The 16,549-nt window shown below is 38.5% G+C and overlaps 1 protein-coding gene across 3 annotated transcripts in view; it reads right to left on the reverse strand.

Moving 5' to 3' along the window:
* Positions 1 to 299: 299 nt before the first annotated feature.
* KLF3 (KLF transcription factor 3) overlaps positions 300 to 16,549 on the reverse strand; it is a 33,180-nt gene continuing 16,930 nt past the window's right edge. For all 3 annotated transcript variants that reach the window (XM_073342287.2, XM_073342286.2, XM_073342285.2), the window contains 4 exons: positions 11,374 to 11,869; positions 10,619 to 10,769; positions 6,780 to 6,940; positions 300 to 4,900 (listed from right to left, as the gene is read on the reverse strand). In XM_073342287.2, the coding sequence (XP_073198388.1) occupies positions 4,719 to 4,900; positions 6,780 to 6,940; positions 10,619 to 10,769; positions 11,374 to 11,869 (990 nt within the window). In that variant the 3' untranslated portion in view covers positions 300 to 4,718. The remainder of the gene's footprint in view (positions 4,901 to 6,779; positions 6,941 to 10,618; positions 10,770 to 11,373; positions 11,870 to 16,549) is intronic.

The following is a 16,549-nucleotide window of genomic DNA, read 5'->3' on the forward strand; positions in this document are numbered from 1 at the left end:
ATGTGGTGCATGGACTGTAGTGAATCTACCTTGACTCTCTATATGATTCATAGATCAGCATACTCTTTAATAGATATAAAAGTATTTTGCATTAAAATATGTGTGGTGCTTTAGATATTCCAGCAATCTGACTTCTGAATCCTAAAAAACTCTTCAGAAATGGGAAATTGAGCTTCTGGATTTTTTTGTTTTGCATTTTAACAAGTGCTGATTTTACATATTTTGAAAGATTCTTTTCTGAACTTCCTGGTTCATATGTAAGTATACTCTGTTGTATGGTATATAACTACATGATCACATTTAATATTCTGATGGTTTTATTAACAAGTATAATACATATTGTATACTGTATATAGTATGAGGACTGTACAGTACAAATTTATGTTCACAGTTTGACATGACAAAATGTCATTACTGAATTCCCATTGGACTACCAAAGTAGAAACAGTGAAAGTACATTAAACATTCACATCTTTAGTAAGAAAGATTACCAAAATGTTTCAGTATTTGCAAGTTATAGTAATGCATGCTAGAAACCTTTAATTACCCAGTCTTATTAGCTTATAAAATATATTACATTTTATTAAAAAAATTTCTGTATAGTTTATACAAGTATTAAAGTAAATGTAATATCCCTGCTACATTTGCAGGTAATGTTTTAAGAAATGCTAAGCAGAAAGATTATTTTGACCCTCTAACATTTAAAGTACATAAATAGCAGAAAAGTGCTAATATCTGTAAGACAATGAACATTTTTGTAACCCTCTTAATACATGTAAAATGTTTTTTGTTTTGTTTAAGAAACGATTTGCATTCATTTACAGTTTGCTAACCTTGACAGAGACAAAACACAGACAACATATTCAGACAAGCTTGTGGCGTTAGATCACTACAGAACTACAGTGTATATTTAAATAAAACCATATTACTGTCATACCTGTTTAACTCCGAAGGATTGTCTCGGAAATATGTAATCCATTTTAATGTTGAATGGTACATACAGGTACAATATCAGTATAATGGTATTCCAAGTTACATACTGTACAGTGCAATACTGCTAGTGCACAGGTTTTTCTTTTAAATACACAAAGCAAATCCTGCAGCAGAGTTGTGTGTGTGTCTTTAGACCCAGTCCTGCTTCCATTCAGGTCAACAAGAGGAGGAGTGAGCTCTCTAGACTGGAGCTGATACTTGTTTAGTATTTCCTTAGTTATATTTTTTTTTTGGATGCACTCCCCAAACTAAAGTTAGAGTTAATGCCCCATTTAAAATGCAGATTCACATTTTGAACTAAAAAGATAAAATTTACTTTGTAATCACTTTTCTGACTTCCCAGAAGATATGACGCCACATATATAAAGTGAAAAATCCTATAACAAAACATTTACATGAAACTATCTTATTTAGTTACCAGTAATTAAGATTCTATTTAATGTTTAAATTTAAACCTGCTGTCAATGTCCTATATCATAAAGCATATGGCCAAGGGCATTTTATAATTATATTGCATCTTAACAGTATTTCTCCCTACAACTCATTATAAATATCGTTAACAGAGGCAAACAGGTTAACAGCTGATTTAATAGCCTACATGTCAGGGATTTAATGCTCTGCTGGAGTAACTTCATTAACTTCAGTGGAGTTATGCCAGAAGACCACGCAGCCCCAGATTATAGTGAGCAAAAGATGCAAACACTTAAAACTGTTTTATGGAAGACCAAAAAAAAAAAAAAAAAAAAAAAAAATTAGCAGCACAGGAAATTTAATGTCACAAAAAATACCAAATTTGATGTGAATAAATTAGTTAAAAATAGAAATGGAATTAGAATGTCTGACACCTGCCTTTCTTTATAGGATCCTATCTGCTTGTTTCCAGGTTTTAATTGAGTTGTTTTCATCCACAGCATGCCAAACACCTATCCTCCTGTGATATGTTTAAAAGTTCAAATTCAGGAATTGAGCCTGTAGCAGCTCATTGTGTTGGGCCCCTATTAAAGTCAATAGAGTTCTTCAGGTATGGAACAGCTAGCTGTAAATAACTACAGCTTAATTTTGATATCAATTTTGATTCTGTGATGTTACAGGCACTTGAAAAAAAAAATTGGTCTAGTCTACGCTAGTTCTCTTTCCAGGAAGTTTTTTCGTACGTGACAGAGCCACGTATCAACAGAAGGCTGAGAGAATTTACCTGGTAATTACATTTCTATCCAGTTACACAACTATAAATCTGGCATAGCTTCAATTCCAGGATTCCATAGGTTCCAGGAAAGTTACTCCAGACTTACAGTGGTGCAGGAGAGCAGAATGTGGCTCAGATCCCTTACACCAGCATTCACACAAAACTTCCAAGTGCTGGGAGATATGGTATGAAAATTCTCATTCCTCACTGTATGTTTTGACTGTGTAACACCACAGCACTGCAAAAGGGTAAGAGATTCCTTAGATCAGAGGCTCTCAACTTTTCTTTCTTTCTGAGGCCCCACCAACATGCTATAAAAACTCCACAGCCCACCTGTGGCACAACAACTAGTTTTCTGCATATAAAAGCCAGGGCCTGCATTAGGGGGTAGCAAGCAGGGCAATTGCCTGGGACCTTTGGCTTCAGCCCTGGGTGGTGGGGCTCAAGGCCTCTGCCTTCAGCCCCATGTGGTGGGGCTTCAGCTTTCTGACTTGGGCCCCAGCGAGTCTAATGCCCTGCTTGGTGGAACCCCTGAAACCTGCTCACGGCCCCCCAGGGGGCCCCAGGCCCCTGGTTGAGAACTGCTGCCTTAGATAAATGGATGTCCAGTTCCATACTTTAGTATATGTTAATTTTAGAGCAGGGGAAATATTTCATATTTTACGTCAGAAGCACCCTTTGCACTTTTCTGTACAATAAGTGAAAATATCCCTAATTACTCTGACACTCAGCATTAAAGTTCAGATAGCTGTAAGGTATCATTTTATTCTTTACCCTCCCAAACATCTATACATTGGCCTATATTTATACTATTGGAGACGCGCACCTTCCTGCCAGTTTTGCTGACAGAGGGGAGCAGCTGTCGATGTCAGGTAAATGTGAACCACACTGCCAAGAGAGTAAACTGGCACAACTCTTGGATCTGCAGGATTTTCCAGGTGTCCACAGTGTTTAGGGTCATGAACACTTCCTGCGCCACCGGGTCTCAAATTCTTTCGCATAGAGGGCAGCATGCAGATATTTTCTTTTCCAGTGGGTTTTTCCACGAAGTGAAAATTTGACTGACATTCTCATATTGCAGGAACTACGCCTGATTTGCATAATGAACTGAACAAAAAACGTTGTGGTGCATAACAGTCTAGACAAATACATCTTGTTTCCATGCGGTGCCACAAAAGCAGCCAACTAATAAATGCAGGAACCTCCCTTTTAATGCAGTTAACATCTCCAAAGTTCTGGAACATATTTAGCACCAAACTTTAGGTTATTTATTTTATTTTGTTAACTGAAACTGGGAGTTGAACCTTTCTGACTCAATTTGTTAATACAACAAGCACATCCATGGGATCTCTTGGTCCACCTAGCATCAAGAAACCAACAGAGCCACAAATCAAATCACAGAGTCATTAAATGGCTTATCAAGCCTACTCTCGTCATTTGAGACATTTACACAACTCAATTTCTCACAGGAAGTGCTTCCTATTGGATGCCATTTAGCTTTTTGCCATCAAAAAAATCTTGTGAACTAAAATTTAAATACTGTAGTGTATCAAATTGGCACTCACTTCCATCAATGGTACAGGTTGGAGCATTCTGATATGACAATTGCTGCTTTTGAGGTACGATGAAGTTTTTAAAAGAACAGGAAACACAGGGGAGTGATTATCAAGGGATACATCTTTACCCCTGAAATGAGGTATGGTAGGTCTCTATGAATGTCATTTCATGTCATGTCATAGGAGTACCGTGTGTGTTCCATCTATATGGCTGCACACAAAACAGAGATAGTGTCACACAGGAATCACACACTTAAGGAATCTACCAAAGCATCATGCAATAAACACAAGCTCACGTACTGCAGTATAATACAAAAGATAGGTGACGTTGGTTTAGAGGCACAATCATGTGTACACATCAATTTCTGCTGATGATTCTTCAAATAATATTATTAATTTAGCCCAAATCAGTTATCACTTAATTTTTCATGATGTAAAGAGAGTACTTTGCTTAGGTTAGCTATTACAGTGTCATTCACTGTCTTGGCAGAGGGGATTTCTACAGTGAGAAGTGTCTTTCTAAAAGTGTTGCTTTAAACACGCTGCTGTAACCAGCAATGTTGGAAAGTCCATTCATTGCACTGTTGAGCATAAAAGGAGAGCGTATCCTTTGCAGGGCTCATAAATAAAGTCTCTGGCAAGGACTGGATATTCAATAACATTTACTAGTTGATCAATATATGCTGGCTATATTATATGGCAAAACCAACAAAGTTGCTAGTTTACAAATTCCCTTATTCACAAAGGAATACATAACATATACTGTCTGCAGGAAGGGTTTGCTTAGCATCCCTCGGAAAAAAAAATGTTCACATTCTTTAGGTCTGACCCGTGGCAAGGACATAGCAGGGTTAGATAACATCTATTACTGACCATATGGAAGCTTTTAATTGTGTAAGATCAGAGATTCAGACCAGCTGAATTCAAATTAAAATGCACATGTAAAAAAGAAAGTGTGATGGGAGTTGAGGGACAAGAGACATTCAGACTAGCATATGGCGTTTCCTGTGGAGAGCAAGATGGTCCGAGCGTGAGAAACTACGGTCACAGTCCGGGCACTGGAAGGGTTTGATTCCGGTATGTTTACGGAAATGTCGTGTTAGTTCATCAGAACGAGCAAACTTCCACGTGCATCCCTCCCAGGTGCACTTGTATGGCTTTTCACCTGGGAAAGGGAACAGAAAATGAGGGATTTAAAGTGGGGAAAAAAGGGTGGGGCTTCTCCAGGGTGTTTCTGAATGTTAACACACAAACATGTGAACTGCTTTATACCATATGATTCATCCTCTCTCTCCCAGCTAATTCTCTTCTACTCACCCAAACTGACCTATCTAGCTAGCATAGTTTGTGAAGTTCTTGGTTTGCTTATGAATTTCTAAATGTGCATGAAGTGACTAGGTCAAGAAGGGTTGTGTGTTACATCTTGTTTGTATTGCTCTGTCAACACATCTCTTCCTTTCTTACCCCTACATGTTTGTACAGCATCTAACACTACAGGGTCCCAATTTGGTTGCAGTCGCTATGAGTTACTGTAATGTAAATAATGATGTTGTCATAAGAGGTATAGTTAAAGGTGGATCCGCTTAACTAATTTCCTTTCTATGAGCCTGATTCTCATTTCCACTAAGCTCCATTACATTGCTGGGAAGTAAATGGCCATAGTGTAACTAGGAATCAGGCCTTGTATCTTCTCTGAACAGGTCTTACTGTCACAAGCTTCCAGTGTATGTCCAAACAATGTGTCAAGGCATGCCTGGAACATGGTGATTGAGAATAGGTATGGGGACATCTTTATTTGAAAGGAGCTCTTAGAAAAGAGCATTCAGAAGGAACCTGACCAGTATTTAAGAGTGGCTGGATGCAATGCCGAAACCTTAACAGACACTTTACATTTGGCACCCAGTTCAGGCCTGTGTAAATGAGTGCTACTCCTATGGAATTCTCAAAGCCAAATGTAGCAGTGATGTAAGTTGTGAGGTAGTGCAGTGAATGGCATTTGGTGGGTGTGCAAATGAGTACCTTGCATGCCATGTGGGCAGAAGTGGGTATAGCAGAAAGAAAAGAAAAAAGCAACCGACATGAGCATATAAGAGATACTAGGAGGAGCTTACTTTGACTTACAGCCTCCTGCTAGCTGCTTTTCCTGCTCCATCCCCCTTCTACTCCATTGCCTGTAAGGGCATATTTAAGCTTGGAGTGAGGGGGGTTATTCCCAGCTCAAGGAGATATACACTAGCTCTGACTGACCTAGAGTGCTAAGAACAGATTGTTGCCGGAGCAGCACAGCAGGCAGGAGGGGATGCCTAGAGTACGTACCCAACTGAGACCACAGGCAGGCACGCGGGGTGGCTACACTGCTCATGTCATTGTGGCTACACTCTGTTTGCAGTGTGCTAGTTCAATCAGAGCTAGTGTGAATATTTCTCCTTGAGCTTTCACACCCCTAGCTCCAATTGTAGACATACCCCATGTTACACACATTTTAACATAAGAACGACCATGCCGGGTCAGACCAAAGGTCCATCTAGCCCAGTATCCTGTCTTCCGACAGTGGCCAATGCCAGGTGCCCCAGAGGGAATGAACAGATAATCATCAAGTGATCCATTCCCTGTCGCTCATTTTGCAAACCCAAATGAATGTCAAACCTGTCTAGCCTGCCTGACTTCACCATTTGTACCTGACATGTAACCTACCATTACCACTGAATTTTAATCTTGGGTTTCCATAGCCAACCCGGACTAAAGGGAAGATTTTACCACTACACAATGGGACTTCCTGGGACATGTGACTAGGACTCAGTGAGCTGGCAGAAGGAGATACGGTTAGATTGATTTACCCCTTCTTTCTTTAAAATGTTGTCTTGGTGGTCTGTACTTTAAACAGAACTCAGATAAATTTATGTTAGCCCATATATTTCCTTTAGTTTGAAAAAGCCTGAAGCACCTGTTAGATATCTAGAGCTGGTCTTCTGCAGAAACCAGAAGTCTGGCCTGGACTGATCCAGACCAATATGGATGAAAGGAAAGTGTACCAAGACTCATACCTGTATGCGTTCTTCTGTGAGCTTTTAGGTGGGAGCTTTTAGTATAGACCTTATTGCAACCTTCATAATCACATCTGTGTATTCTGCGTTTCCTTTGTGTGTCTGGAGATTCCACAGGTAAAGGTCTCTTTCCTGGCTGAACTATAACTGAAGGGTGATTCCTATGAAAGTGAAGATATAGGTTATGACTGATGAAAAGTATTTGACAAAGTAAACCTCATTCAGTGATCCACAATAAAGCCCCTTTATTCACTACCACTCTGTCTCTTGGCAGTGTGAACTACATTACATGTACGTAAAAGAATTTAAGACGACTTAGCAAATTTCATAGATTTTAGCAATAATATTTTGATTCTTTCCTCTTTTGAGTTCATTCACTTTGTGGCATGAGCAAAACCAAAGATATTCTTCTCAGCATGCTTGGATTTTAATTTATTTTTACTTATAAAGAAATGAAAGTCAGACTCTTGTTTCTCAGGCAAGTATGCTCAGGATTTCCAAACTCTCTCACTGAGTTTCCAGTTAACTTTCATTGCTTTTGTTTACATTTTTTATTCTTCCTTAGAAGTCAGCTAATTTGTTTTTAATTTAAAACAGCTTTTCCATATTATTAAAGACATCATATCTTTAGTCTTAAAGCAGAACTCAGAGTTTTTATTGTTCCAGCCACTCCTTTAGAGAGTAATTAAGAATTTCCTGTTTGGTGCTGGCAGAAGGGTGCGGCCTCCCTTTACGACTGACGTCAATTCCTAAAAGTAGAGTTTAGACTGCATGTCACACCCACAGGATGTCTGAAATTGGCACTCCACCTTCATAAACATGATTTTCTTGCCTTTAACCCCACAGGTACTATTCAGGTAAGACATATACATATTTATATATATTTATATATATATATATATATATATATATACACACACACACACACACACACAATTATGTGTATATTGAATAAACACACCTTTCTAAGGATATTATCAGCTGCATATATAAAATCACTGGGACAGTCATGAACCTGCCTTCTATGCCAATGTTAGAGGAAGGAAAAGAGCAAAATATATATTTTTAAACAGATAGGCCTTTTAAATCACACAGCTTCACCGGACACATTTTTCAACTGATTAATGAATACATATTACAGAGTCTTATATATTTTCTAGCTTTTAAGTGAAACTTAATATGCCACTTTCCACAGCTCACATTGGCCAGGAACAGCAAACCGCAGCCACTGGGAGCTGGGGGCGGCCGTGCCTAAGGACAGTCAGTGTAAACAAACTGTCTCGCGGCCCGCCAGCAGATTACCCTGATGGGCCACATGCGGCCCGCAGGTTGCTCACCACAGCTATGAGTCCTGAGTCACTTGGTGACTTCTTTGTGAGCCTAAGGTGCCATGAGTAACTCAAAAAAGCATATCCAGCGATGGAAAGATTTGTTGTTCAACATCATATTAATTGTAGTTAAAATATTATGATGGGCTCACCAGATAATGCTGTTATACAGTCCTACATGTTCCTAGAATGTGAGCAAGATTTTAATCTTAGAAGAAATGTTCTATTATTGTTAGTTTTGTTATGCAGTAGTCCTTTGACAGATGTTGTGGCAGACAGAAGAGAGTAAATTCTCTGCTTTATTCTCTGTATTTGGAGGCAATTCCTTAGACACCAGCTTCTTGAGAAGTAGGCATTGGTGTGCAAGCTGACATTGGTGGAAGAGGAGGTTGCCTGCATGCAGTTTGTGATGGCCTTTGTTCCAGACTGGTATAGGTGTATAAATAAAGCAAGTTACACTTAGAGTACACGCAGACTCTCTTTTTCTTATTTCTCTTCCATTGGGAAGCCAACCTGCAATACTACAAAATTCTGCAAGTGATTTCCAGAGTGGGACACTGGTTTAAGAAATGAGACAATGGTATCCGAAGAAGGGCCAACATTATTAAATAACTGCTGAAATAAAAGATCATCTGTAATTCCATAAGGTCTTGTCTCTGCTTACACAAGCATATCTGAATTCATTTGAGCCTTGCGCATGTGGGTGTTTTTCTCAAACAGCTAACAATGTCTTCCAAAAATCATGTTATGACCGTTTATTTAAGCACGGCCTTGTCCCCACACCCACAGCCCACGTGATGAGGGTAGCATGAGTCAAACTTTGATTTCACACAAACAAGAAAACACAAAATTAAGGCTTCATATTACGTTTCATCCATGTCTGTGTATGGCAATAGTCTGAGAACAATACATGAACTTTGATTTAAAGGGAGAACTCGGATATTTCTTTAATTCCTACACAACAGATATTGACTTTGGGTTAAGATAGCTAGACTGTACAACCCACCAATGCTCATTGTAAGACGTCAATGGCTTTTATATATTTTACATACAACCCCCCTCCCCTTTCAATATTTAGATAGCAAATTCAAGCACTCAAGAGTTAGAAAATGCCAGATTTATGGTTGCTTGTGCCACCTTCATTCAGTCCCCTTATATGTACATCCCATGCACTGAAAAGGCAAGGGTCCTGTAGAAAAATAGCATGTTATTATATAAATATAATAATGCACGTTCAGAAGCGGACCAAATTAAGGTTGCATGCGAAACTCAAAATCTGACTAACTTTCAAGTGCTTGATTTTGCGACTAAAATAATGTTAGTTTAGTGCAATATTTTGTATATGATGTCCTAGGGTTTTTTGAAAGGACAAAGTTAAAAACTATTATGCACAAATGACCTCCCTATCATGCATCAATAGTAGGATCTGAACCATGAGCCTTCAACACTACAGCTCAGATTGCAACCATTACAGGACTAACAACACTACATGGCAGTAGGAGAAGGCTGACATTCCAGAGTGGAGGAAGGGCTGCTGGTGCCCTATGCTGGGTCCAGGGGGTGATCCAGGGGAGTCCAGCCCAGCTCATTCTCTCTGCTCCACCCTAGACTACTAGATCCAGGGGTTTATTGCTTGGCGTTCTCTCCCTGCACCCCTGGGAGGTAGGGGACTCCTGTCCCATATGATGCTTCTGGTAGGGATGAGACTTTGGGGCCATGTGCCAGGCTGTCGAGGATGGAGGGATTCTTGGGGGAAGCCCAGCCCAGCTCTCCCCAACTACTGCTATAACTGATCTGGCATTCCCAGGCATTCCCAGCATAGTGTCGTCTGCTTTGGCAGAAGCATGGGCCAGGCTCTCTAGAACGTTCAGTGACTGTGGCGGCTGCCAGAATTTCCCTGAGGAAATGGTGATTTTTAACACTACAACTGAGGTAGATCTGAATGGAGTTACATGGGACAAAAACGGTATTTCTGTAGCCTGAGGAGTTTCTCCCTGGAAATATCAAAGGCCTGCTACCACCAGGACGTGTTGCTGCTTCTCTAAGAAAAGGTCACAAAAATTCACCCCATCCCCAATGTAACATTTTTCCAGGTTACCACAATTTAATAGCTGTTTAAATATGGGCCTGATTCTGCGAGACTATTACAGGAAGAACTACTATTGACTGTACTGGAAGCTCCATTTGTAGTGGTTTGCAGGACTGGGCCCTATATCACGTTAGGAACACATTATACAATTATAGAAGATCTATGCAGTTCACATGTACATAGCATTCATACTAACCATTACACTGCTGAGGCTGAAGGGAAGAGGGGGAAAAAACTAAGCACAAACTCCAATTCATTTACAGTCTGCAACCCTTATTTATGATATTTTACTACATGCTTCAAAGCACAGTAGCTTTCCCCTCAAAGAACTTTTGTTGCCCCCGTATATGGAACCCAATGTATAGCAGGCAGTATGCTTCATTGTTCAACTGAAGATAGATACTTTAGGACTAATTACTTACTCTTGCAACATTACTTGCTGAGGAGACAAGGAGGTCATCATTGGAGGAGACATTTGTTCAGGATAGAACTCGGTTCTTGGTGGTTCGATTCCTGGTTCTACTTTGATCGTTTTCTTTAATGTGGGCTTCTCATAAGATTCAATTACAGGCACTAGAGGAAAAAAAATCATATATATATATATAAAAGAATCAAATATATAAAGAGTTATAAAGAGTTATGTGAGTTATTGATATCAATAGATTTATATGGGTATCAATAGAGCAGAATTTGATTGAGTAAAACTAGGGGAAAATATTCACACAGTAAAGTCTAGGTATTGTATGTTTTAGAAGAAAACAAAAGAATATTTGTCTCTCTTTTTCATTTCCCTTCAAAATATTCTGACTTACCCTAAAAAACTCAGGGATACACAGTTATTTTTCCAGATTTGACTAGCAAAAAAGGAGTAGTGGCACTAATTGTTTTGCTGGCCAGGGAAGAAAATGTGTCATGCCCCTTTTCCACAGCAACAGAGCAAAACAAAAAAACCAAACCACACCAAAGCAAACTAAAAAAACAAAACTCCTCCTCCCCTTATAGCCAGCTGAATGGAGTGGAGGAACACCTCCTCTCCTCCCCAAAATAAAAACAACCCCAAACCATTGAATGGCACAGCAGTACAGCAAGCCCCTGGAAGTTGGTGCCCAGGGCAACTGTGCTGCGTAAAAGAGCACTGGTCCCGCATAAAAGAGAAACGTAGCACAACAGCACCCACCTGGCATGCTACTTGGATTTTCCAACTCTTCTGCAAGAACAGTGGACACCATTATAGGTTGATGGAGATGTGGAGCATACATAAAAGGAACAGGCTGGACCACAAGTGGCTGTATAACTGGAAGTATTCCAGGGCTCCTAAGTCCAGGGCGTGAAAGAGCAGCCATTACTGGAGGGATTGTTAATGGCATGGAAAAAGGCTGAACTCCTGGGGGAGGTGGTGGGGTGAATTTTTTCATAGGCGGGCTGGGAGAGGACAAAGTTAATCCAGGTGAGGCTCTTCTATGTACAGTCTGAAATTTCAGAGGAGAAGGAGAACTTCCAGCTGAACATGGTGAGCTTCGTTTATTCACTGTAAGGTCAACTGGCTCCATTTGGATTCCATTAGCTAGTCCTTCTGGGGTTGGATAGAATTTATTGTGCAACATATTTGGGGTAGGATAAATGACACTGTATTTGTTTGGCTTCATTTGGTCCATGTAATTGGACTGGTATGACTGTGAGAGGGAAAAAAAAAAAAAAAGAAGATGAGAATTGATACAGAAGCCATAACAGGGGAAAAAATAAAAATCTAGCGCTAAGTTACTAATGACTGATCAAGTGAAGGAAAACAAAAAAGATGCAGACATGACATTTTCATGTACTCCTTTCTCTGAGAGAATGTACAAGATTTCTCACAGGGGAAATTATTTAATTCCTGATTCACTAATCATTTGGAAGCAATACACAATACATGATGAAACAGAGAAAATAACCAGACAACTCAAGACATATTCAAAGTGCTTTACAAACATTTATTAAGCTTCATGTCCATCCTTCATGGTAGGCACATTAGGTACTATCCCCATTTAGAGATGGATAAACTCAGGCACTATGAAAACTAAGCAAGACAGTGGTGAAGCTGGAAATAGAACCCAGGCATCCTAAATCCCCCGACTGTTCTAATAACTGGAAAACACTGTGCCTCAATCTTCATTAAAACAGAAATCTAAACACAACCCCCCCCTCCCAAACCAAAACGTATGCAACTGAGCTCTGCAAACAGTATCACAGACAGTAAATATGAAAAAGCAAATTGGGAAATGAGTACATTCTAAACCATTTTTTCAGTGTTTTTTTTTTGGAAGGGGGTTGGGGAGAATGCAGCTAACTTAGCTGTTTTAAACTTGGAAAACAGCTATCCGGAAGGGGGGGCCAAGTCTGATTATCTGAGGTGCTGAGTCAGAATTTCCTGTAAGTCAAGGAAAGCAAGTTGATGATGCTTATGCCCATTCAAGATTAGGCCCATAACTGACCCTTTCATACCTAAGCAATAACATTTTCCAGTAAAACACTGAGAATCACCATAGCATTGCATAATATGTATCACCACTGAGATACTCTACTGAACAGTTTCTCGTATTAAAAGTGTTTAAAACAATGTTATTTTTAATGAAGATAACTAGTTATATGAACTGATGAGATGTGCCAAAATATGAACTATACAAAGTGTAGACTATCCATTCTACTAATTTTTGATATCAGCAGTTTTATTAACTGAATTTCCACTTGTGGTTCTTGGATAAGTCAATCCTCGCTCTGTAGCTATGCTGTTTCCTGACAGGAATAAAACACAGTTTAGATTTTTGGAAGCACATTGGACCAGAAAGGGTGTGTGGTGTAAATTTTTAAAAATGGTAAGGATAGAGATAATTTATGAGCATAAAGCTAATGGACTCTAGTATACAATCACTCCCACAGTATTTTTAAATGCATTTTGTTAGGGCTAAAAATTCTAGCTAGGTCTTGCCTTGCTCTTACATCTGTATTCTCCTCCTCCTCCCAGGTATATTTTAACTGTTATTCATTTGAAGCTTAGCCAAAAACATTACTGTAAAATGTTTTGGAGTTATTGCCTTTGTTTTGATTATTGCAAGAAACAATTCTATGACACTTTAGAAAATGGGAAGTTCTTCTGCAGCACTCCTAAGATTGTAGGTAGATACAGCAACAAAGCTGAGTAGCTTATTCTGTACTCTATGCATACACATAACTAGCATTAACTTTTTAAAAAAAGTTACATACACATAGGTAAATTTGAAGAGAACTGCCACCTATGTGGTTGATAACAACATTTTTCATTTCTAGAACTTACTTAAAAGTATATAATGGATTAAATGTAAGAATCTTTGTAGCAATTATATTCAATTGATCTTAAAGGATTATTTTTCATATAAAATAGAACTTATGCTTATACCTATAGTAAATTAATAATTTAGCTAACATATTAGTATCTGTTTTTGATAATAAAGTTCACAGGAATTAATGTTTTAAATCTTAACTATTTTAGCATGTGTGCATCTCAGAGCAAGATATATACAGAACTCACAGAGCACTGTTAGATAAGGAAATAATTATATTTATTAGAATTCTGAGTGATCAAGGCCACAGACTACTGATGGAGTTTAATATTTAACAGTATTTAGCATCTGCTGAATCTGATTAAGGCGTGGATGTAGATAGAAATTCAAACACTTAATATGTAAGCTGTATTAAGTGCTTGTGTTAAAACTTATGTTATTGGCCTACAGTACAAAGTCCACTTGACTTCACTATGCTGTAGAAACATTTAGTGGTACAGCTAGACATCAGTGGAACCCTGGAAGAATTATCACAACATCACTATGTGTACATTAATTTTTTGAACTGCGTTCCAACATCAGTGAACAATAGTAGAATTCCTAGAATATTTTTCATTCAAGTAAAGTAATCTTATATTCAGCCAATATAAGGTCTTGAACCTACAGACATTTGTGAATGTGACTGCCTTCATACACAAGAGTAGGCCCATTGTGTCAGAGTCTGCAAAAGTTTCTGCAGAACTGGGGCCTAACAAGTCTTTCTGTTTTTAAAACCATGCTGTATTGAGAAGGCCTAGGAGGATTGTAACAGAGTACTGGAAAGGCAAAATGAAGAAAGACTATCCAATTAAAATCTTAGTTTAGAGGAGAGAATTTTTTCAGTAAAGTAGGAATCTGCAGAAGAATGAAACACCTTTGGGCTATAACCTAGTTCATTAAAACATTTTTCTTTCTTTCAAGACTCCAGGTCAAATGAAACACATTGGAAAAATGCCAATCTATTAAAACAGTAGTGCAGAAAAATACTGCAATGATTCTGAGCTGTTTGGGGAACTTCTTAGTATTAGTTTGGAAAAGTTAGAGCTTAAATTCAAAGTAATAAAGACTTCAAAAATTATCATGACGACAATTATATTTTTAAAACACTTGATTTGTTGGGGATTCAAACCTGCTCTTGAATTGCTTTGAATGAAAGGTTTTCATTGTTGTAACTAAACTGGCACATATTTGACTTAAGTCAGCTATTCTTTTGTGCCAGACTGGAGAGGTTGTCTCATTTTTCTAAGCTTTCCTTCACTCTGAGATTTTACTTGCCATGTTCCTATTTGAACTGCAGAAAACATTAGTGATAAAAAAAAGTAGGAGACAATGTTTTTCCTTACAGAATTTTTTCCTACTTAGTTTTGTAATCTTAAAAAGTAAAAGAAGAAATGCTAGGTATAGAAAACCTTAGAAGTCAATGCAGGTATAAAGAAAACAGAAAAAAGTTTAACAAACTTCTCAGTTCAGATTATACATATAAAAATCATCCAAAACGTAGTCAACCATTTTCTACATTATATTAAGCACATAAAAAACTGAAACAAAAGGGCAGGCTATGACATTACAGATCAATGTAAAGTAAGAGTATTCTGTCAATCAAACAGACTCAAATAGCATATCTGAGCAGTAAAGAAGAATCTCTTACTACAAGAACTCCCAACAGTAATCAAGAGAAGTGGTCTGTGATCTTGCTCCCCACTAGGAGTGACTACCTGGCCTTCCAGAACCTCCAGTCACAGCAGCCAGTGTCCCTGAAGCCTGCAGTTTCAGGGGGTGAAGAAAGGTCTCCCATAAGAGATCTTTTCCTACTGGTAGATCCCGTTCTTCTATGTAGGAACTCAGTTAACAGTGATGGTTTGTGTGAAAGATGTACCTAAAGATGGCTCCAAATCAGCAAACAACTTAATAACATGGTGAGCCTTCCACTGAAGCCAATAGCACTACTCACATGCTCAGAGTTAAGCATGGGGTTAAGATCTGTACTGAACTGAGGGTTGTTAAAGAATCCCACCATTGTCCTGTGACTGCAGAGGTGGTAATGGGCCACTATACCCTGATTGGTCCCTTACACTATCTGCTAACTATTTATACTAAAAAATGCGTTCCACCTTGCATTTAGCTGTGATACTGGGAGTACCTTTCTTAGACCTGAAGAAGAGCTCTGTGTGGCTGAAATCCTGTCTCTCTCACCAACAGAAGTTGGTCCAACAAAATATATTACCTCACCCACCTTGTCTCTCTAATGTCCTTGGACTGACACGGCTACAACAATACTGCATACCCATCAAACACACACCCCTTAACTTTACAGTGACAATATAAAAATGTTTTCTGTTTTGTAATGCTAAAAATAGAGGATCTCCTGCCAATATGCAAGGAACATTTTACAAGTAAGAGAATAACGCAAAATACCTCAGAATATAATTAACTCCAATTTAGAGTCAATTGTAGATTGCTGAAATACTACAGGATACTATATCACCACAGAAGATTAAATATTAATTGCTACATTTCATAAAAAAGGTTTGTGGTGAAACAACTCGACTACTTGACAGGCTTAGTTGTCCAGTTGAAGTCACATGAGAAGGGTGACCAGGATTTAACCTGAAATACTATATAATTTCCCCCAAAACATTTTTATTATTCATGCTTACAAGATGAGATTTATTTACAAGTGCACTAATTACAAAATACCTCAAGGTATCATGCAGCTAGGGCACTTTATCTTAAAAAGTTGCAAACCAAATAGTTTTGGAGACTGCTTTGGGACACAAAGGTTGTTCACTTCAATTCCAGAAGAAAGTAGGCACCGCAGAAAAAAAAGCAACTTGGCAAGTAAATTGTCACTGTCTTTGCCCAAGCATTTAACAAATGCTTGTAACAAATATTCACTTTATTTTAGGTGGAACTGAGATAACACTGTAACTAGATCTATTATATACCATCATTTAAATGTTTTCTTCATATAATAAAATGTGCACAATAATTCAATGCCACTGAGCGTATGGGCCAATA

Source organism: Lepidochelys kempii, chromosome 4 (genome assembly GCF_965140285.1).
Source record: "Lepidochelys kempii isolate rLepKem1 chromosome 4, rLepKem1.hap1, whole genome shotgun sequence".
NCBI lineage: Eukaryota > Metazoa > Chordata > Testudines > Cheloniidae > Lepidochelys > Lepidochelys kempii.